This window comes from Hylobates moloch, unplaced genomic scaffold (assembly GCF_009828535.3).
Source record: "Hylobates moloch isolate HMO894 unplaced genomic scaffold, HMol_V3 SCAFFOLD_2, whole genome shotgun sequence".
Taxonomy (NCBI): domain Eukaryota; kingdom Metazoa; phylum Chordata; class Mammalia; order Primates; family Hylobatidae; genus Hylobates; species Hylobates moloch.
The window spans coordinates 131582074-131606080 of record NW_026652277.1 but is presented as its reverse complement, the minus strand read 5'-3'; the positions used below and the strand labels follow the sequence as shown (position 1 = coordinate 131606080).

The window sequence follows — 24007 nt, the reverse complement described above, 5'->3', positions numbered from 1 at the left end:
ACCATAAAATGCTTCAGTGCAAAAATTTCTTTGCTTTCTGGTGTGTTTTTAACTCACTTTGGTTCAAATTCTTTCATCAGGTTTCTTTTATCTTTACCTGTAATTTATCCATTGGTAATTTTTAGGATGAAGCTTTCAGCCTCCTGTTACTTGTACCCTTTCTATAAAGTCTTGTCCATTGTCAGCCACATTCTTCCCACAGGCTTATTTCCAAATGTGCTTTACATCTTTTCCTGTGTTCTGGAATACACTCCTGTCTCTTCTTTGCCAAACCACCTTCTGTATGGCGTAGTGGTTTAGAGTATGACCACTGGCACCAGAGTGCCTGGTTTCAAATTCTAGCTCTGCCACTCACTAACTGATTCATGGTTGTGTGGGACACTTAACCTCTCCAAGTCTCAATTTCTTCATTTGTTACATGGGGATGTTAATGATAGACCTGATCATCATTGATAGACTTAGTAAGGCTGTTGTTAGGATTAAACAAATCGATACCAATGGTCCCCAACTTACATGGTTTGACTTATATGATTTTTTGACTTTATGATAGTATGAAAGCAATACACATTCGAGTAGAAACCATGCCTTGAGTATTCATACAATCATTTCATTTTTCTCTTTCAATCCAGTATTCAATAAATTACATGAGATATTGAACACTTTGTTGTAAAATAGGCTTTGTGTTAGATGATTTTGCCCAACTTAAGCTAATGTTAAGTCCACTGAGCACAATTAAGGTGGCTAGGCAAAGCTACGATGTTTGATAGGTTAGGTGTATTAAATGATTTTCAATTTATAATATTTTTAGCTTATGGTGGGTTTATTGGGATGTAACTCCATCATAGGTTGGTGAGAAGCTATACATATAAAGTGATTAGAATAGGTTCTGACACAGAGTAAGCACTATTTAAGTGTCAGCTCTTAATCATTTACTCATATCCAGTGTTTCCAGTCCAAAGTCATCTCTCTCTCTCTGCAGCCGCTTTTCATTCCTCTTAGGACCTACCACAAGAGTCTGCACACAAAAGTTGCCCAATAAATCTTTGTTGAAATCATCTAGACAGCGTTACGAGAGAACTGAATTCCATGGATCTCGAATGTGACTCAGTTGCCTTAGCACAGTCCGAGGCATTGTTGTTTGTCACATTAGCTTATGCTGTATCCAAGTCCCCTAGAAGAGTGCCTAACATATGGTAAGTGCTCAAAAATTGTCAAATGAATGAATGAATGAATGAATGATCAAACTGCTCAAAGCTTAATTTATTAGCCTCTTGGGTCACAATGAAATAAAAAATATAGTTTATTTAAAAAAATAACTTTTTAAGTTAGTAGAACTATATGTCTACATACAAAATACACTTAAATAAAATATAGAGTATATCTGATGTGTGTATATTGTACAACTATATGCATATAATTTGTATATGCTTTTGAAAGTTAGCAAAACTAAAATATAAACAATCACATCATCAAAAATACTCATTTGGTGTATAAGTGTTTTCACATTTTTTTCTGTGCAGTATGTGTATAAATTTAAAAAAATTTGGATCATATCACACCTAACATTTAATAAACTCTACCATTTTGTTTACTTAAAATTATAGTGTGAATTAAATGTCTATAATAAACACCAAAAGTAGGTTTAAAAGGCCAGCTATTTTTGTTATTTTCTTCTTTCTACGTGTCTATTCTTTTGGTCTCACGTTCTTATCTTTATGATAAGGTTTGCAATATTACAATTTAAAATGCTGTTTCTGAAAGAAGAAAGTCTAACTTATACTAGAACATGTTAGCATTCCAGAAAATATGCTGAATAACTTTGCTTTATACTTTATTACTTTGGTTTTCCTTTTAGATTGATTTTTTAAAAAAAATTTTATTTTACATCAACTCACAGGTGAAATTCCCTATTAGTTTTTAGAACAAACACTGAAATTAAGGATTTTATAACAAAGTATAAATGTGATGCACACTTAGGTTAGGAGGTCAAAAACATTGATTTTTGATTCAGGGGACTCCACAGTTTACCAATATTACAGGACCTCACCACTGGCTCTCTCCTCCTGATAGGTGTTGAGAGAGAGTAAGGACACTGCTGTTTTTCCAGATTCCATTTTTATTTAGAAACAACACTCAATTTTAAAGGTCAGAATAGTGGCAAAATAGGTTGGCAAAAAGGGAACAACAATTGACCAAAAAGAAAAACGACAATAATTTAAACCAAGTAAATTATTGGGACAAAAGTAATAGAAAATGTGCTGAATCAAAATAAATCTGATTAGATCCTTAAGTGGTAACTCCTTTCCGGAGAATACACTTTCCTCCAGTGTAGCTCTGTCCAGGGGCAAGGCCACGTCTGTACTATGAACCAGGAAGTCTCAGGTTGTCAATAAACTGCCTTTGCTTTCACAAATATTTACAAACCACCACCTTCTTCTCCTCATTGCTATAGAAATAAAAAAACAAGGGGAAAAACAGATAGGATCATGAATTTCAGTTTGAGACTTATGAAATATTACAAATAAGAAAATATAGAGAACCATTTTATTTAAAAAAAAAAACAGGATTTTTGACTCTCGATTCTCTAGCACAGCATAGCAAGTAAATGCTTAACCAGAACTCAAGATATAAGAAATGAATTTCATGTGGAACCTATAAATGAAATTTATCTAAATATCCAATCTATTTTATAAATTTTACTGAGTCTGGAGTTGAGAGGATAACAGGGGAATAAGTAATAATATTGTTATCTTATTAAGAATTATTAGGGTGCTTAATTACATCTACAGAGAAAATATTTAATGAAATGACAAAGGTAACTAAAATAAAGTTTCTACACAATTGCTATACTAAACAATACCTTAAACCAAAAGTTACAACATATATACCAGTCAGAGTGTCCATGTAAGTATTTTGAATAATTATATATGTGGCGTATTTTCTTAGTTCAATGGTTAACATCATGCACAAGCCAGAGATACTTCATTATTCCAAAGGTTCTCTAAAAGGATTTTTCAGCTGAAGTGAATCTGTCACTATTAGTGCTCTAGTCATGTCCCTATAGCTACTAGTAGAAAAGTACATTTTTGTGACATTAAATTTTATTTGCTTGGAGTTTGTCTTCCAAATGAGTAATGTCTAAAGAGAATCACAATCTGAAAAGACAGTGAAGCTTCAGCTGGTCAGTTTCATTTCTCCCTCCCTTTAAATCTGTCTTTGGCTTATGCAATACCAACAGAATGGAGTAATTTTTGAAGTATTTACTTTGTAAAGATAGTAATTATCCAAACAAACTTTTTATATATCAGAGGGTGTATGAAAAGTGAAGCCTTATCTGTCTTTCTCTTTCGTTCTGCCCTCCAGTCTCTTGTTTAGTAAAACTTGTAGAGCAAATTGTTTCATTGACCTTGAACATTTTAATCACATCCTCTGAAGAAAGGCAAGAATACAGAATGATTTTTTATAAGGTACTGTATTACAAAAGAAAAAGAGTGCCTGATAGTCAATGTTCCAGGTAATAATACTTCTCAGGCTTCCGATTTGGGAATGCACAGATAACTAGAATATTACAGCTAGGAGGAAAGACTCTTAATGATAACATCAAACCCTTTTGATTTAATATAACTAGAAGATATTTAAGAAATTCCTTATTTCTGCTCCAAACTCAAAATACTATCTATTTTTTTCTTTTATTATTGTTACTATTATTAGTTTGAGCCAGGATTTGGCTCTGTCACTCAGGCTGGAGTGCAGTGGCATGAGCTCAGCTCACTGCAACCTCCAACTCCCAGGCTCAAGCAATCTTCCTGCCTCAGCCTCCTGAGTAGCTGGGACTCACAGGCGGGAGCCACCACACCCAGCCGATTTTTTCTTAATAAAAAATAATACGGAAGTTTAATGTAAAAATTAGGAAAAAACAACAATTACAAATACTTCTGTGCATTCTATCCAGCTTAAAATACAGAACATTACCCTAATCAATATAATGTTGAGTTTTGTATGTTTTTTTAAACTTGATATAGATGGGAATCACAATGTATAATAATTATATGACTTGCTTCTTTGGATCAATATTTTTTTCATGACATTGAGCCATGTTGATATGTGGCTGCCCATAGCTTATTTATTTTCATATCTGTATGACATTCCATTGTGAAAGTGTACAACAATTTATCTATTTTTTTGTGACTGAATGTTACTTCCAAATTTTGCAGCATAAACATTGCTGCCATGAACACATGACTACTGGTGGACACGTGCAAGAGATTCTCTACATTATATATCTAGAAAGAGAATTGCTGATCATGTATAATATGCGTTCTTCATTTACTAAATATTACCAAATTGTTTCCCAAAGTGCTTGTACCAGTTTATACATACATACAAAGTGCTATCAACAGGGTTTAAGTTCTGATTATTCCACATCCAGGTCAACACTGGATAAGGATAAACTTTAAAATTTTTGCTTCCCTGGTGGTTGTGAAATGGTATCTTTTGATCTTAATTAGGATTTCTGTGATTACTAACAACATTGAACATCTTTTTATGTGTTTTCTGGAGGGGAGTACATTCTTGTTTTCTTTTGATTGCTTTTCTGTTTAAGTCCTTGCCCATTTTTTCTATTGGGTTGTTTATAGTCTTCTTAAAATTTATAGAGATTTTAAAGTGTATTTTGGGGCTGGATGCGGTCGCTTACGCCTGTGATCCTAGCACTTTGGGCGGCTGAAATGGATGGATGACCTGAGGTTAGGAGTTCGAGACCAGCCTGACCAACATGGTGAAACCCCATCTCTATTAAAATTACAAAAATTAGCTGGGTGTGGTGGTACATGCCTGTAACCCCAGCTACTCAGGAGGCTGAACTGGGAGAATTGCTTGAATCCTGGAGGTGAAGGTTGCAGTGAGCTGAGATCCCACCACTGCACTCCAGCCTGGGTGACAGAGTGAGCCTCCATCTCAAAAATAAATAAATAAATAAATAAATAAATAAATAAATAAATAAATAAATAAATAGTTTGGATACTAATCTTTTGTTAATTATGTTTTGCAAATATATTTTCTCACATTTATATTTTTACATAATTTGCCTTTAATTTTGTTTTTATTATGGAGGTCTTACCTACAATCAGCAAAGTGAATAAACCTGTGTACAGAATTATTATATATGTGTATATCCACATAGCCATCCCCTGGATCAGTGTATAAAACACTTCCAAGACCACAGTAGGCTCTCTCATGCCTCCGTTCCAGGTAATGTCTCTGAATCTCCCACACCTCCAGTATTTTCTTCACTCCCACTCGGGATTAATTTTGCCTTTTTTGAACTCTTAATGAATAGAATCATAAAGTAGGTACTATGTCATATTTGGCTTCTTTCACCCAATATTTTATGTGAGGGATGTTGTGCATAAAACGACTGCGTTCTTTTCATTGCCATGTAGTATTCCAATGTGTTAACATTTTATGATTTCCCATTCTACAATTGATGTGTTTGTAGGTTGTTTCATAGGTTAGACTCTTATGCATCTCTGCACTCATCCTTTATTGTACAGCAGCCCTCAATTTCCTTCAGCATGTATCCAGGAGCAGAATTTCTGGGCATAGCATGTATGTATGTTTGGGTTAGTAGGTATAGCCAGAAAGTTTGCCAAAGGGGTTGTGCCAATGTATACTCACATCCACGTGTATGACAGTCCAGTTTCTTTATGTCCTCATCAATATGTGGTGTGGTTAGTCCTTGAATTTTAGCCACATTGTATTAGGTTGGCACATCTAAAATAATCTTTTTGTAGGTGATTTTATTTTCATTTAGTTAGTTAGTTTTCAGAGACAGAGTCTCGCTCTGTCACCCAGGCTAGAGTGCAGTGGTGCAATCTGGGCTTACTGCAACCTCTGCCTCCTGAGTTCAAGAGATTCTCCTGCCTCAGCCTCCTGAGTAGCTGGGACTACAGGCGCATGCCACCATGCCCAGCTAATTTTAGTAGTTTTAGTAGAGACGTGTTTTCACCATGTTGGCCAGGCAGGTCTTGAATTCCTGACCTCAGGTGATCTGCCTGCTTCGGCCCCCTAAAGTGCTGGGATTACAGGTGTGAGCCACCGCGCCTAGCCTCCAGCTCCATCCATGGCTTTGCAATGAACATTATCTCATTCTTTTTTATGTCTGCATAGTATTCCGTTTTCTTTATCCAGTCTATCATTGATGGGCATTTACTTTGATTCCATGTCTTTACTATTAGCAATAGTGCTGCAATGAACATATACATGCATGTATCTTTGTAATAGAATGATTTATATTCTTTTGGGTATATACCCAGTAATGAGATTGCTGGGTTGAATGGTATTTCTCTCTTTAGGTCTTTGAGAACATAAATCTTTTTTATAAAGTCCTATTATCTTTTGCTTGGTTTTTCTGATATTGATTTGTATTTCTTTACATAATATGGATTGATATCCATTGTTGGATGCATATAATGAAACTGTCTTCTTCAGGTTTGTGACTTTCCCTTTTATTCTCTTCGTGTTGTCTTTTAATAAACAGAAGTTCCTAATTTTAATCAAGTCCAATTTATAAATTTCCTATGGTAGTGTTTAACATTACACAAAGGTTTTGTGTTTAAGAAATTTTTGCCTACTCCAAGATTATATGTTTGACTATTTCAGCTTTCATATTTAAGTCTATAAGCCATTTTGAATTTTTTTGTATGTAGTGTGAAGATGTCCAAGTTCATGTTTTTCTATATTAATATTCAATCAACCAAGCACAATTTGTTGAAAAGATTACCCCTTTCCCACTGAATTGCAGTGATACCTTTATCAAAAATCAGGTGACTGTAAATGTGTTGGTCTCTTCTGGGCTTTCTATCCTGTTCTATTAATCTATTTGTATCATCTCTATGTACCTTTTGTGGATAGTAATTCCAAGATTAAATCTACACAAATATATCAGTCTTTTTCTTTATAGTTTACACAATTTTTGTCTTCCCTAAGACAAGGTAATACAGATATATTTCTATATTTCTTCTAAAATATAGTTTTTTATAGTTTTATCTTCCAGGTTTTAAGGTTTTTCAAATTTATTTAATCAACTTGGCACTGATTTTTGAGACTGGTTTGAAGTAGAGATCTGATTTTATTTTCATTCATGTGTATTTACAATTGTCCCAGCATCATTTATGGAATAGTACTCCCCCTTGGTTTTTGTGTTTTTGTTTTTGTTTTGGTAGAGATGTGGTCTTACTATGTTGCCCAGTCTGGTTTCAAACTCTTGGGCTCAACTGATCCTCCTGCCTCATCCTCCAAAAGTGCTGGGATTATAGGCGTGAGCCATCACATCTGGCTGAATAGTCCCTTTTTTCATCTTTGAGCTACTATGCCAACTCTGGTACAAGTTAACTTTTCATATACTCATGAGTTTGTTCTGGGCTCCAGATTGTGTTTCATTTGTCTATTTCTGTGTCAAGATCATACCATTCTAATCGTAATAGCTTCAAGTCTTCCAGCATTGTACTCATCAGGAGTGTCATGATGATTTTTGATCATTTATAATTCCTTGTGAATTTTAGAATAAGTTGGTCAACTCCACAAAAGTCCCTGTTAGGATTTTGATTGGGTTTGTTTTTGTTTTTGTTTTTGTTTGAGATGTAGTCTCAGTGCGTACTATGATTACATTTCTTTTTTCTTTTTTTTTTTGAGACTGAGTCTCGCTCTGTTGCCAGGCTGGAGTGCAGTGGCGATCTCGGCTCACTGCAACCTCTGCCTCCTGGCTTCAAGTGATTCTTGTGCCTCAGCCTCCCTAGGAGCACCCGCCACCATGCCCGGCTACTTTTTGTATTTTTAGTAGAGATGGGGTTTGACCATATTGGCCAGGATGGTCTTGATCTCTTGACCTCGTGATCTGCCTGCCTTGGCCTCCCAAAGTGCTGGGATTACAGGTGTGAGCCCCTGTGCCTGGCCTTCTTTTACGTTTTTAAATTCCCAAAGTTCTTTATGTTCTCTGAATGTTTTCTTTTATTCTTTCCTTTCTTTTTCTTTCTTTCCGTCTTTCTCTCTCATTCTCCTTCCCTCCCCTTTTTCTTTGCTGTATTTTTTTTTGTAATCTTTTAAAATTTTTTTTATTCTGCTCCCTGCATTTTTCCCTATGTACTTGTTTATTTTGATCTTATTTGAGGTTTAAACCAAATGTCTGTGGATCCTTGGCTAGTCATTCATACGATGAGTGAGGCACTAAAAACCTGATTGACATCTCTAAGAACATAGATTTTTGGCCAGGCGTGGTGGCAGGCCCCTATAATCTCAGCTACTCAGGAGTCTGAGGCAGGAGAATCACTTGAACCCGGGAGGCAGAGGTTGTAGTCAGCCGAGACTGTGCCACTGCACACCAGCCTGGGCAGCAGAGTGAGACTCCGTCTCAAAAAACAAACAAACAAACAAACAAACAAACAAACAACAAAAAACATAAAAACATGGGTTTCAACATTATGATTTTGTTTTAAGATTCTAGAAGGTCCTCTACAACAAGTTTATTTAAGAACATTTTCTTCTATTACTGCTTTGCTAAGAAATGTTTCAAAAACAAAACCAAAAAGAACAGGAATGAATTTCATATTTCAATGAATGTTTTCTTGGCATATACTGAAATCATCATATACTTTTTAACCTTTACTTTGTTAACGTAGTTTCCTAATGGGAGGGGTTTTCTAACAGTAGTCTTTCAGGATGGCTTTACTACTCTTCTCCGAGGAGACACTGAAATATTTTTTAGGAAAGGGGAAAATTTGAGGTGGAAGTCTAACCAGGCTGTTTCTGCTTCCTGTGTCTAGGATTGGTGCTGTACTCTCTTTGTTCTGGGCCATGCAGAGGTTAAGATTTTCCTTTGCAAAACAAGGATTTGACCTAGAATCACTAAAACATATTTTAATAATTCAACTAAATTTGTTGCTATTCTTACATTTTTGTTTTAATGGAATTTTTGCTTCATTAACACTCCGTAAGAAATTAATCTCCTTATTAGCACTACACCTAACACATTGCATTTGACACATCTTAAGGGTAAGAAATGGAATTTACAAAATGTTTTTTCAATGAACGCCTCATCTGTGGTTCAGCTACTTTCCTTACCACAGCATAGTTTTCCTCCTACTCTTTATCCTCACATGGCAGTCAAGAGACAAGACTTTTTTTTTTTTTTCCCTTCTGCAGTATCTTTCTCTTCCATGTACTTCCCCTAAGAGGAGGAAAGAGGTAGAGATCTGCTCTTATCATTAGTATTAACTGTGGACCCAGAGTCTGAGTTGCCGGGTATGCCAAAGAATGTTTGGCTAAGACTCTTCCTTAACCATTAAGCTAAGAAACTTTGCACACAGGCCTCAGAATGATTGGTAGAGTGACAAAATGAGAGGCAGCTAAAGGTTTAGTAATGGAAGAAATCTAGACCTGGGAATCAAGCCATGAGGTCTCAGGCTAGCTTCTGTCCCTCTTGAGCCTCTCTGAGTCTTAGTTTCCTCATATATAAAATAAGGAGGCTTGACTTTACTAGATTGTCTTCATGGTCTTTTTGGGCTGTAACATTCTTTTGCATTTAAAATAATACCGGCTAGACATGGTGGCTCACGCCTGTAATCCCAGCACTTTGGGAGGCCGAGCTGGGCAGATCACCTGAGGTCGGGAGTTCAAGACCAGCCTGGCCGACATGGAGAAACCCCGTCTCTACTAAAAATACAAAATTAGCCAGGCGTGATGGCGCATGCCTATAATCCCAGCTGCTCAGGAGGCTGAGGAAGGAGAACCACTTGAACCTGGGAGGCGGAGGTTGTGGTGAGCCGAGATTGTACCATTGCACTCCATCCTGGGCAACAAGAGTGAAACTCTATCTCAAAATAAAATAAAATAAATAAAATAAAATAAAATAAAATAAAATAAAATAAAATAAAATAAAATAAAATAAAATAAAACTGAGGCCCAACTGGTGGCTCACACCTGTGTTAGTACACTTTGGGAGGCTGAGGTGGGCAGATCACTTGAGGCCAGTAATTCTGAGACCAGCCTGGACAACATAATGAATCCCCATCTCTATTAAAAATACAAAAAATTAGCCAGGTGTGGTGGCACACGCCTGTAATCCCAGCTACTGGGGTGGCTGAGGCAGGAGAATCACTTGAACCTAGGAGGCGGAGGTTGCAGTGAGCCGAGATCACGCCACTGCACACCAGCCAGGGTGACAGAGACCCCTGTCTCAAAAAAGTAAATAAATAATAAGAAAGTATCAACTCTAGAAAATCTTCAATAAATGTGTAGATTCCATTTAAGTGTGAACTTCACTGTTTAAATTGAAAGAGATCTTACAACATTTCAGAATTGAATCATTTTCCTTTCTGTTATGAATACTGTTTCGTTTTTTAAATATATGATACAGAAAGTTTCCTGGAAATCCCTAAAATATCCCCATGGTAGGCAAAATAATGGCCCCCCACAAAGAAGTCCATGTCTTAATCCCTGAAACCTGTTATGGTGTTATCTCACATGGCCAAAGGACTTTGCAGATGTGGTTAAACTAAGGATATTGAGAAGGAAAGACTATCCTGGATTATGTGGGTAGGCCTAATTTAATCACAAGGCAAAGCCGCGATTACTTTTGCACCAACCTAATAGAAGAGGTCAGAATGATGTCATATGAGATGGACTTAACCTGCCATTGCCAGCTTTGAAAGTAAAGGAAGGGAGCCATGAGCCAAGGAATGTAGGCCACCTGCAGAAGCTGGAGAAGGCAAGGAAAATGGACTCTGCCCTAGGCCTTCAGAAGGAACACAGCCCTGCTGATGCTTAATTATGGCCTTGTGAGACACAGTTTAGATTTCTGATCTCCAGAACTATAAGATAAATTTGTGGGTTTTTTTTAAGCCACTAAATTTGTGATAATTTGTTAAAGCAACAGTAGGAAATTAACACTATCCTTCACCTCTGGCCTTTATTGTGTTGAGCAAACGTACTTTAGTTTTTGTTTTTATTTCTCTGCTGTTGCTCACACAGTAGCAAACACTTCTGTTCTGCCTTAATAACCAAGAATTATGCCATGTTGAATTATTTGTTTATATTATAGCTAAAGGAATAAGTAGAAAATTGATTAATTATGCTTCTGTGTACCGTTATGTTCCCAAGTCTAATTATTTCCTAGGACTATGTTTCATTCTTCGAATTCACAGAATGTTGGATCTGGAAAGAACCATTAATATGATCTAATGGAGTCTAACACTCTACTTTTTTAAGAGAAGAAATTGTGACCTATTAACAGTAAACCCATGAGCTTCCCCATATGCATCTAGCTAGTTGCTTATAACACTAGGATAAAATTTGAGGACCTCTGGCTCCCAGGCAGGCATTTGCCCCACAGTACCATGCTGTTTCCACAAAAGCGTGAGAATGTGAAAATATGTAATGAACCTGGTCTCTTAATGCAAAAGATGAAGGAACGTGAAATTCAAATATGCCTTGTATAATTCAACCCATTCTCACTTGAGAAGCAGTGTAATGCAGTAGTTACAACTAGGACCCCAAAGCTCGATTGCCTATATGCAAATCCCATGTCTACTACTTCCCAGCAGAATAACTCTAGACAAGTTACTTAACTTTACCTTTCCTCTATTTCCTCATCTGTAAAATGGAGATGATAATAATAGTATTGAACTCATAGGGTTATGGGGAGGTTTGAATACATTAATAGGCCAGGTGCCATGGCTCATGCTGTAATCCCAGCACTCTGGGAGGCCGAGACGGTGGGTTGCTTGTGGTCAGGAGTTCAAGACCAGTCTGGGCAACATGGTGAAAACCCATCTCTACTAAAAATACAAAAATGAGCTGGGCGTGGTGGCGGGCGCCTGTAGTCCAAGCTACCGGGGGGCTGAGGTGGAAGGATTGCTTGAGCCCAGGAGGCAGAGATTGCAGTGAGCTGAGATCACACCACTGCACTCCAGCCTGGGCAGCAGAGCAAGATTCTGTCTCAAAATAAATAAATACATACGTACAGTAATATTAAGTTGGTGCAAAAGTAATTGCGGATTTTGTCATTACTTTTAGTGGCAAAAGTGCAGTTACTTTTGCACCAACCTGTTAACTGTAAGGCTCATAGAAAAGGCTTTGGACCAAATTTAGTAATAAATAATTATAAGCAATGATCATTATTAGTGGTAGACTGTATAATAAAGACAAATTATTTCAGTTAAACAAAGTAACAGTTTTATTAATATTATTATTAATATTTGTTCCTACTGTGCCTATTAGCCACCTCCTATGGTGAAGTCCTGAGCACTTAATCCTAATACAGGGCCCAAATGTTCTGGTGGGCTGCCTGTAGATTGAAAATCATGTACTTTTCTATGCCAGCAGACATTTTGTGGACAGTTAGCACATGACAGTCACGAGTGTCCTTGCTAAAGTCACGTTAATACCAAAGAACTGTACAGTGACTTGTTCTATACTGTCATTTCTTTAAGTTGCGTTGTTTCAAGAACTAAGTGGCTGATGTACTGTTTCGTTTCTTTCATAATGCTGAGCATGGGTATCTGATAGACTTGCTTAGGCTGGCAAGTTTTTGCGTAGAAGTGCTAGATTTGTATGCATCTTTGAGAATGGGGCAGTTCAAAGCTAAAGTGAGCTAGGAACAAAACAGGAAGTGAAAAAGTAGAACGGAAAGACATAGGTAGATAGAGGAAGAAAAAAGGGGAAGGAGGAAAGGACCCACAAAAGGATTTTAAAGATAAATGAAAATATTGAAGCTGAGAAGAGAGTTTCAGAGGCAGTTAAGGCAAAGAGGAGACAGTGCAGGCAGAGGTGTTTTATATGAAGCGTCTCTGAGGCCTAAACCAAATTTTACCGTGCACGAGAGTCACCTGGATTGCTAAACAATTTCCTGCATCCCGGCCCCACGGGTACTGATCTAGTTGGTCACAGCAGAGCCCAGTCATTCGCATTTTTTTTTTTTTTTTTTTTTTTTGTGGGAACAAAACAATAAACACCTTTATTACATGGGTGAAGACTGAACGAGGATTTATTTGCCTTTCCGGGCCTTGATTTTCCTAAGATAGAACTCCAATTATTTGTCCTCTAGCACATAGCCATCTGCTCGGCCACACTGTCCCGGCCTTGAAGCGATGCACACAAGAAGCTTGCCCTGCTGGAACTGCTCCTCCAGGAGACTGCTGATTTTGGCATTCTCTTTCCTTTCATCGTATTTCTTCTGAAAATTTTTAGATAGTGTTTTGTTTAAAATCTCTTCTTCCTCAGGAGCCAGCTTGGCTCCCTTCTTGCAGCCCAGGGGCAGCGCACAGTGGGACTTGTACCACTGTCGGTAAGGTGTGCTGTCGATGAGCACGATGCAATTCTTCACCAGGGTCTTGGTACGAGCCAGCTCGTTATTAGATGAATTGTAGACAACATCGATGATCCTTGTTTTACGAGTACAACATTCTGAGCCCCAGGAGAAATTCCCCACGTCCAGCCTCAGGGCACGGTATTTCTTGTTACCTCCCCGCACACGGACTGTGTGGATGCTGCCGGGGCCAATCTTGGTGTTGGCAGCTGGGCGCCCCAACTCATACTTCCGCTTCTTGTGGTAGGGCTTTCTCTTGTCTCCGGCTTTGCGGCGCTTGTGCCAGTTGTCCCGAGATGCCCATCGCTCGGCGCTGGCTGGAAAGAGCAATCGTTTGCATTTCTAACAAGCTCATCAGTGGTGCCAATGCTGCTGGTCTGAGGACATTTTGAGAATCTTTGGGCTAAACTATATTTACACAAAGTAAATACAATTGTTCTCAGTTTTTTATGGAGCTCTATTTTACATACAGTAAATTGCACAGATCTTAATGTTTTTGGCTTCCTAACATAAGCAATTCCCTACTAGGTTATGTAAAGATCTATCTGTTTCCATATACTGTCTCTGTCAACAATACCAAGATACTTTTTTGAATAAAGTCCTAATGGCCTGATATTATTTTCCACCAGAATAATATAATGAACCCCAGTACGTTTTCTATCTTTTAGAAGAAAAATATGTATTTCTGTAACCTAGAATTGAAATGCCAAAAACTACAAAGCACCTACATTACTTTGACTGCATGTGCAATGTTCCTGTTCTCATGTAAGCTATATATAGCCCATTTGTTATTCCTTATTATCCCACTTGAGAGGAGGAAATTTGTTATGTTATATTGAATTCTCCCCCCTTCCTTGAATTAGCAACTTAGCAGATTTATGTAAAAGGTAATCTCAAGACATTGGGCAAGAAACCTATTGAGATTAACCCTTCAACAGTGCTTCTCTGACTTCACTGTGTAACTGAATCACGTGGGATCTTATTACAATGCAGATTCTGATTCAATGGGTCAGGTGTGGGGTCCAACATTCTGTACTTGTAACAAGCTCCCAGGTGATATTGATGCTGCCAGTCCATGAATTACATTTTCAGCAGTAAGGTCCTGTCTAGTGTATATAGACGGTTCTCAGACTTCAGCATCAAAATTGTTGTTAGAACCTAGATTGTGGACCCCTAACCCAGTGTATCTGATTTAGGGGGAGTGGGACCTGAGAATTTGCATTTCTAAGTTCCAAGATGATGCTGGGAAAGTGTGGGGAATACATTTTGATGACTACTGATCTATGGACCAATCTTTGTTTTGCTGATGCTAATTGACTTGCCAGCAATTTAAATGGCTAATAGGTAACATCTCCCCTCAAACTTCTCTGCCAAAGTCACCAATGGCCTCTTCACTGGCAAATCCAATGGAGTCCTCTTCACATTACCTGGCTTCTGACTGTTGTTACTTCCTTCTTGATCCCCTCTTCTCTCTTGGTTACTGTAATAGAATTTGCTCTGTTTGCTTCTCACTTTCTAACTCAAACTCTATTCTATCTCAGACTCCTTTGTCAGTTTCTCTTTCTTGCCATTCCTCTGCTCCGCCTCATGATTGTGCCTTAGTTTAGCCTTACTTCTGCTCCTTTGACCACATCAGTATTCTTCTAATGAACCTTCCTGCCTTGATCTTGAGTCCCCAAGGCACCTCTACCACAGCAACCTTTCTGAAACACAAGGGTGACATGTTGTCACCCTGCTTAAAAACCTTAAGTTTTAAGGGTTTCCCATTTTCCATAGGACACATTCCAAACTCTTCAGCTTGACTAATGTGGCTGTCAATAATCTAGCCCTTCCTTATCTACCCTTTAGCATTTCCTTTCACCAGGCCTACTGTAGAATCTTACCAGATATACTTAAAAGCATCCAATATCTGTAGAGGTTATGTGATTGTATACCTCCATACCTCTGTTTATGATACTTTCTCTTCCAAGAATTCCCTCCCTCCCATTCTTAACCCTCTTGGCCAGCAAACACTTCTTCAGCTTTTCTGTGTCTCTCTTCTTTGAACCCTTTCGTGACCATCCCAGGAAGCAGTGGTCACTTCCTTCTCATGCCTATACATAATAATGGCGTTGTAATACTTCATTGTACTTACATGTCTGATTCTCCCTACCAGTTTATAAAGCTCTTGAGAATAGATTGATTTTTCAACTTTGTATCTCTCGTGCGTTGTCCAATGCCTGACACATTCATTGCCTGCTTGTTTACTGAACAAACGAATGAATAATAGAAATTGTGAAATTAGAAACTGAAAAAAAAAGAAAACAAACAAACAAAAACCTTAGTTTACTGTATTAGTTTACTGAGGCTGCTGTAAAAAATTATCACAAATTTTGTACTTTAAAACAACAGAAATTTATTCTTTCATAGTCCTGGAGACCAGAAGTCTGAAATCAAGTTGCTGATAGGGCACGTTACTCTCTCTGGAGGCTGTAGGAGATATTTTTTTCTTTTCTTCTTCCAAACTCGGGTGGTTCCAGTTGTTCTTGGCCTGTGACTTCCTCCTTCTTATCTCTGCTTCCATATTTCCATGGCCTTCTCTTCTGTCTCTCATAAGGACACTTGGCATTGCACTTAGGGCCCACCTGGATGGTTCAGTATTACCTCATCTAAGTTCCTTAACTTGATGTCATTGGCAAAGACCTCTTCTCCAAATAAGGCCATGTTCCCAGGCTCTGGTGGTCAGGACATGGACATACCTTGTTGGGATTCACCATACAACCCACTACAGAGATTGTTAAAAAAAGACTAAAGGGGTTGTCCATCAGTAGAAATAAGGGGCAGAAACTCTTTCTCCCTGTAGATCCATGTAATAACAATGAGTAGAAGGTGGCTGGCTGCGGTGGCTCATGCGTGTAATCCCAGCACTTTGGGAGGCCGAGGCAGGTGGATCACCTGAAGTCAGGAATTTGTGACCAGCCTGGCCAACATGGTGAAACCCTGTTTCTACTAAAAATACAAAAATTAGCCTGGCATGGTTGCATGCACTGTAGTTCCAGCTACTCAGGAGGCTGAGACAAGAGAATTGCGTGGACCCAGGGGACAGAGGTTGCAGTGAGCCGAGATCACGCCATTGCACTCTAGCCAGGGCAACAAGAGCAAAACTCTGTCTCAAAAAACAAACAAACAAACAACAACAAGAAAAAATGAGTAGAAAGTGATAGACAAGGACTCTGTTACTCCAGTTCTCTTCAAATCAATGATTCCCCCAATCATAAACTCTTTTTCTTTAAAAACAAAAAACCAAAAAATGGTGTTTGTGTGCGTGTTGGGAGGCCAAGGGTCAAGCACTGAGAATATTCTTTTTTGCCTAAATCATACCAAATCATCCTCCTTAAGCTTAAAAAACACAACGATCTCATCTGTTGGTCTTTGAAAAATATAATCCTTTCTTAATTGGTTGTTTTATAACTTTACATTGGTTCTAGCAGGGAGGAACCTATCCGTTTCACTTCTTGGTACAGTATCTTTGCCTTCTTCTCCAGTTAGGAACTTCAATACTTCTGATTAAAGTGTTGATTTGTGTTGGAGAAAAACAGGCAGAGAAGTGGGGTTGGGATAAGCAGCTGTGGAAATTGTGGGGAAGGGAGACTCAGCCAAGGGACAGGAAGGCTGTTCCAGAGTTCTGGCCTGACCACTTATTCCATGGTTTGCACATGATCCCCCAGCACCGGAGCCAGGGTTTCCAGAGTGCACAGCTTTCATTTCCATTAGTGACTGGCTTAGAATCGTCAAGACCAAACCTTTCCCTCTGACTTTACAATTGGAGTTCAAAGGCTTTTTCATCTAGTCTACACCTAACGGTGAGTTCAGGAGAGTTTTGGGAAAATAAAAAATACAAGATAAAACTCTATAGAGTTACGTTTCCCTTTCTTTCCACAAGATGAGAGAACAATACAGGATACTGTAATTTGTCAAAACCCCAAACAAAACAAAACAGGTCTGTTGTTAATACAGACAAATGGTCACAGCTGCAGAAAAGTTTCCACATGAACTCTTTCAGTCCTAAATAGTCATTTTTGCAGTTCTGTGATCGCTTTTCCAGGACTCCTTTTTTCCCTCCTCAGTATTTATTCATATTAACTATTTTTTCCATGTTAGATTTGTTCTGTTCAATATATTTTTTAGACAATGCTGCTTCCTATACAGCAGCTTTCTAATATTCTACCCAGGTTCACCATACATATGTGTCATTTCAGTGCCACAATAGCTGTACAGTGAAAGTAAATATTTTGATTACATAGTCCATCAGAAGAACTGCTGTTAGATTCCTCTCTCTGCTCCCATTCCCGACATTCCCGTGATATAGGCCTCCCTTCCCAAGCATGCTGCTAACTGTTGTGCCACAAATCAATGCAATGAAGCTTGAGGCCCAGGTTGTCATACAGCTGAAACACGCCAGGTGTGTTGAGAGTTTTCCAATGTTTGACTAATTTAGGTTAAGTTGAATTGTCTAAGCTGGCTTAAATTGCTGAGAAAGCAAGAAAGGCAGGCCTGGAGAACTGGTGTTTGATCATTTAAGGCTGAAATTTAAACCTCAAGCGAAACAGGGAATGCAAAACCAATTCAAAACAGAAAGAAGAAAGTTGTATGTGACATTTCTGTAATCGAAACTGATGAGTTATACATTTTTACTGTTGATTCTTAGCTTGTCTTCCTCTTTTGCCAGTATATATTTGTCTCTTCAGGCATAATACCGTGTTACAGCAGAACTGCTTTCATTTTGACTCCATTTGTGATAGACACGTAGGGGTTGATGTTTACTTTTGAACTCACAAGAAAGAGTCTCTAAAGTTTGGAGTATAAGATTATGAGATCAATGTTTAACCCCATACAAGAAAAAAAGGAATTTCTGGGCCTTTGAAAAACACTTTGCCAGCACAGAAAGAATTTAAATATACATGTAAATTATTACAAAATTGAAATGACAAAATATTCATATCTAAAGCAATGTTCAAAGTTTTGTACTTGGCAAATTTTATGAACTTCCAGAATTATTCAGTGTAAATGAAAGATATAAAAATAGAGCTAAAATACATAGTAATTGTTGGAATACTTTTCACAATATGTCCACTTATTCAGATGTACTTTTATCATTTAGATAAAATATCTTACTTATCTTTAAGATATTTGTGTATAGAGTCAAACTTACAAGTTTTTAAAGTTACATTTATTTATGTGCATTTTAAGCTATAATTTTGCAGGTTTTATGCTATAGCTAAAGGAAAAGAGGAAAAATGAACATGAAAATTTAAGAGCTTTATATATTTTTAGATTACGAAGTAATACAGGTTTATTGTCAAAAATTAAGAAAACACAGAAAGGTATAAAGAAGACAAGAAAACCACTTATAATCCTATTACTTAATAATAAAGATCATTAATGCTTTTGGTTTTACAGTTGACCCTTGAACAACATAGGTTTGAACTGCATGGGTCCACTTTTATGCAGATCTTTTTCAAACAAACTTGGATAAAAAATACAAAATTTGGCTCTTCTGACTATGAAGTAGCCATTCTTTTATTCCTTTACTTTCTTAATCAACTTGCTTTCACTTTAAAAAGAATACAAAATTCATATTTGAGGGATGGGAAACTTGCATACATTGGCGGTGGGAGGAGACTGACTTTTCATATACATGGGTTCCGCAGGTCCGACTGAGGGACTTGAGTATGAATAAGATTTTGGTATGCACAAGTGGTCCTGGAACCAGTCCTCTGTGTATACCAAGGGACAACTGTACTTTTAGCCTTTTTTGTTTGTATATTATACTTTTACAAAATAAACCAAGAGCAGCTGGGTGCAGGGCTTATGCCTGTAATCCCAGCACTTTGGGAGGCCAAGGTGGGAGGATGGCTTGAGCTCAGGAGTTTGAGACCAGCCTAGGCAACATGGTAAAACCCTGTCTCTACAAAAATGCAAAAATTAGCTGTGGACTAATTTTTAATTAATTTTAAACTAATGCCTGTGGACCCAGCTACTCAGGAGGCTGAGGTGGGAGGATCACCTGAGCCCAGGAAAAGTTGAGGCTGCAGTGAGCCATGATGGCGCTACTGCACTTCAGCCTGGGTGACAGAGTGAGACCCTGTTTACAAACAAACAAACCAACCAACCAACCAACCAACCAACAAACAAACAGACAAACAAACCAAGATCAGTCAATGTACCAAGTCAATTTCCAAAGGATTTAGCAATGCTGCTGGAGCAACTGAATATCCATATGGAAGAAAACAAACGAACTTTGACCCATATCTTATTCTATACAAAAAAACTCATTTGAGACAGATCATAGACCTCAACTTAAAACCAGAAACATAAAGCTTCAAGAACAAAAAGAGAATATCTTTATGATCTTAGGGTGGGCAAAGATTTCAAGGAAAGAACACAAAAAGCATTAACAATAAGAGAAAAAAATGTGAAATTGGATTTCACAAAAAATTTTCTGCTTTTTAAAAACGCATCATTCAGAAATGACTAGACAAGTCTTAAACTGGGAAAAAATATTCTCACCTTATATGCATGCAAAAAATTTGTATGCAGAATATATAAAGAACACCCAAAAGTGTTCTATTTCTTGTTGGATGGTAGTTATGCTAGTGTATACAATTGCCAAGATATGTAAAACCGAACACCTAAAATTTGTGCATTTTATTTTATGTTAATGTTATAATAAAAATAAAATGAAGATCACTAAGAGTTTTATTTAATGCTTCATTGAATTCACATTACTATTTTTCTATGCTCTTTACTACTTTTTGAGAAAATGTTTCTGATAGCTATGTATTGTTGCATGGTATGAATACATAAAAATTAGGCTGAACTCAAAAAAATTTTAAAAGACAGATAAATTTTCTTTTATCTTTGGATATCTTGTTTTGTTTGCATTTCTGATTATGAAAACATCATATTTAAGCTTTTATATCAAGAATATCTATGTTCCTGATTGAGCAATGAGGGTTAAGATTCTCTTATACTTAGTTGTTTTCTCCCTCCCTCCCTTCTTTCCTTTTTTCCCTTCCTTCCTTTCTCTTTCTCTTTCTTTCCTTTCTTTGTTTTTCTCTTTCTTTCTTTCTTTCTTTCTTTCTTTCTTTCTTTCTTTCTTTCTTTCTTCTTTCTTTCTTTCTTTCTTTCTTTCTTTCTTTCTTTCTTTCTTTCTCTTTCTTTCTTTCTTTCTTTCTCTCTTTCTCTTTGCATCTATCTCTCCTGACTTTTGTATTTTACATATATATATATATTTTTTATTTTTATTTTTTTTTTTTGAGATGGAGTTTCACTCTTCTTGCCCAGGCTGGAGTGCAATGGTGTGATCTTGGCTCACTGCAGCCTCCACCTCCCGGGTTCAAGAGATTCTCCTGCCTTAGCCTCCCGAGTAGCTGGGATTACAGGCGTGTGCCACCACATCCGGCTAATTTTGTATTTTTAGTGGAGACATGGTTTCACCATTTTGCTCAGGCTGGTCTCGAACTCCTGACCTCAAAAGACCCACCCCCTTGGCCTCCAAAACTGCTGGGATTACAGGTGTGAGCTACTGCGCCCAGACTCATATTTTTATTTTGAAAAAATTCAGTCTTACAGAAAAGTAGGATGAAAGTAGAATATAATGAAGACTGTATATTCTTCACCTAGATTTGCCAATTCTTAACACTTTGCCACATTTGCATTCTGTGTGTGTGTATTCACAGTTTTTTTTTAAAGTTTCAGATGTTTCTTCAGTATGTGGAAACAAGTTAATATCTTGCATAACAAAATTATTACTCTCTCAAAATTTAACACTGATGCACTTATACCAAATAGAGATAACACATTCAAATTTTTCCCACTGTCCCAGAAATATTCTTTACACTTAAAAAAAATGCAGGCCCCAAGCAAATATAATGCATATATTAGTTATTGGATTTCCTTAGTCTCTTTTATTTTAGAAAACGCTCTCTACTTTTTAAAATGTCTGACATACATTGATATTGTGAGGAGTCAAAATCAATTGTCTTATAGAATAGTCTACACCTGGATTTGTCTGATTATTTACTCACGATTAGGTTCAGGACAGACATTTTTGGCAAGAATACTTTAAAGGTGATGTGTATAATCTGTTATATAATGTGCATTATATAAAGATTGGTGATGTTAAGTTTTATGTTTTTGGTAAGGTATTTTCACCAGATTTCTCTCTTTTTGGAGCTGAAAAGTATTAAGTGAGGTGATTGTATGAATATCCTGTCCTCCAATAACCAACCCCTCACCCAATAGTATTAACATTCGTTAATAATTATCCTTACCTGGCTCATTTATTACAGTGATGTTTCCAAAATGGTGATTTTCTAATTTCATCCTCATTTTTACATTTATTAATTGAATAATTTTCTGTACAATAATGCTTTTTCTCTTTTCCTCTTCTTTATTTTAGTATCATGAATTTTTTTAAAAAAAATTCAGAATGTTATAATCTTTTTTGGACACTTTTATTTGACTAGTGGAGACCAGAGACAATATTTTAAACTACTTTTAGATTGTTTCAGGCCACTCTAGTCTCCCAGAAGTCCTGTAAATTTTCAAGTCCAATTGATTTCTTTAGTATTTGAAAGTGGTGTTCCGTGGTGTGATGGTTAAGTATTTACCAATCAGCTTTCTAAGAAAAAAATCCTATTTGTAGTAGTTGCTGATTTCCATGGTGTACACATTCCCACTTTGGTTGACTTTAAGTAAACAATGGCAGGAGTTGCATGATAGCATGCTATTATTTAGTATTTCCACCGTATAAGTATAATAAATGTAAATAATCTCAACGGCATATGTGATAGTAAAATATAATCAAACAATTAGGAAGTGATGAATTCTAAGTATTATTACCTTCTAAAATATAATTTAATTTTAAGTTTATATGGTTTAGTTTTTAACAATATTAGGGTTTAGCAGCTGGCTTACCAAATTTTTTGCCAAAATTTAACGATCAATTCTTGCAAGCAAGTACAAGCCAGCTTTAGTACCCAACCACAGTTTTTGCTTCCAGTCAAGGTCTAAGCCTAACTCTTGGCTTCAGTACTAATTAAATATGATACAATTATGCCTAAAAGCAAGGTGGAATATTTTTGCAGATTTTTTTTTTCCCAGAGAAATAACTTTGTCTAAGAAATCAATTTCCCTCCCTCTTCTCCACCTACACTTGATGCTCTCAGTTTAGCAGTGTCAGGAACCGTAACTACCTTCAATTTATTGAACTGGAAAGTTGGGAAGAAATTCAGATGATATGCAAAGAGGAAATTAAAGAACATTTAGGACACTGGTGTCTTATCCATAGTCCGGATCTCCTGTGGTATAACATTGTTTCCTCTAACCAGCTTCCCTCCCTTTTAGGAATGGCTTCCCTTTTCCTAGTCAATGCCCTTTTCCTACATCAGGTAGGTATATGGCTCCATTCCCATAGTTGTTTGTTCCTTGGAAATTTTCGAACTGGATCCAGGAGAAGAGACTCAGTCCTTCTCTGGAGGAGAAAGTGTCATAAGAATCTTGGAAGAAACTGGTGGCCATGATTCCTACCATATTTGAAAAAAGAAAGCATAAAAGAGGTGGAGGAAGAGTTCTGGCAGAACTCTAGGGCCTTTCTAAATTGTTTGAGTCTTTTGGCAAATTTTTCTTCTCTGGCCTAGAACAATTTGAGTTGGGTGTCTGTAGCATGGCTTAAAGAGAAGGAATTTGAGTTCCAGAGAAATTCAGAAATACTGACTTACCGAGCTAGTTTGTAGTGGGGAAAAGAGTAACCAGATTTCCTCTTCCAAGGCTTGGTGCTCTTAACACCACTGCAAAGCATAGCTCCATGTTCTCTGTGTCTCTAGAAGCCTGTGAATGCCTCTACTTAAAGTAAGATAGAGAAATATCACACATGTGGATATGTGTATAATATATACACTCTGCCTATATTTGTATCTGTGTGTATATGCAGAATATATATACTTGTATACAATAAGCATATAATAATATATATATACACATATACACACACTCTAACCCTAACCCTAACCATATATATGTGTGTGTGTGTATATATATACACACACTCTCATAATATATGTATATATAATATAAATACTCTGCCTATATATGTATCTGTATGCATATGCAGATATATCCATCTACCTATCTATCTTTTAGTCAGTTCAGGCTGCTATAGGCATGGTGGCTTCTAAACTACAGAAATTTATTTTTCTCAGTTCTGGAGGCTGAAAGTCTGAGATCAGGGTGCCAATATAGTCAAGTTGTCATGAGGGCCCTCTTTCAGGTTGCAGACGGCTGACTTATTGTATCCTCACATGGCAGAGAGCAGACAGAGGAAGCAAGATCTCTCATGACCCTTATAAAAGCTCTACTCTCATGATCTCATTTAATCCCAATTACTTCCCAAGGTCCCGCCTCCTAATACCATCACATGGGCTGGGGGTAGTGTTTCAACATATAAATTTGAGGGGGGGCACAAACATGCAGTCCATAACACGCTCTCTCTCTCTCTCATCTATCTAGCATTTATCTATTTCTCCTAATATCCTAATATATATTATATTATCTATCATCGATCTTTCCTTACATACATACACACATGCACACACAGTAATATAA

The 24007-nt window shown here is 37.2% G+C and overlaps 1 protein-coding gene and 1 pseudogene across 1 annotated transcript in view; both read right to left on the bottom strand.

Annotated features, from left to right (window-relative positions):
• Window positions 1–12956, bottom strand: part of LOC116476865 (large ribosomal subunit protein eL30-like) — a 30616-nt gene extending 17660 nt beyond the window's left edge. The window contains exon 1 of the mRNA XM_058435727.1: window positions 12866–12956. Within this exon, the coding sequence (XP_058291710.1) occupies window positions 12866–12956 (91 nt within the window). The remainder of the gene's footprint in view (window positions 1–12865) is intronic.
• An 83-nt stretch (window positions 12957–13039) lies between these two features.
• On the bottom strand, window positions 13040–16063 carry LOC116476858 (small ribosomal subunit protein eS8-like; annotated as a pseudogene).
• Between the last annotated feature and the right edge of the window lie 7944 nt (window positions 16064–24007).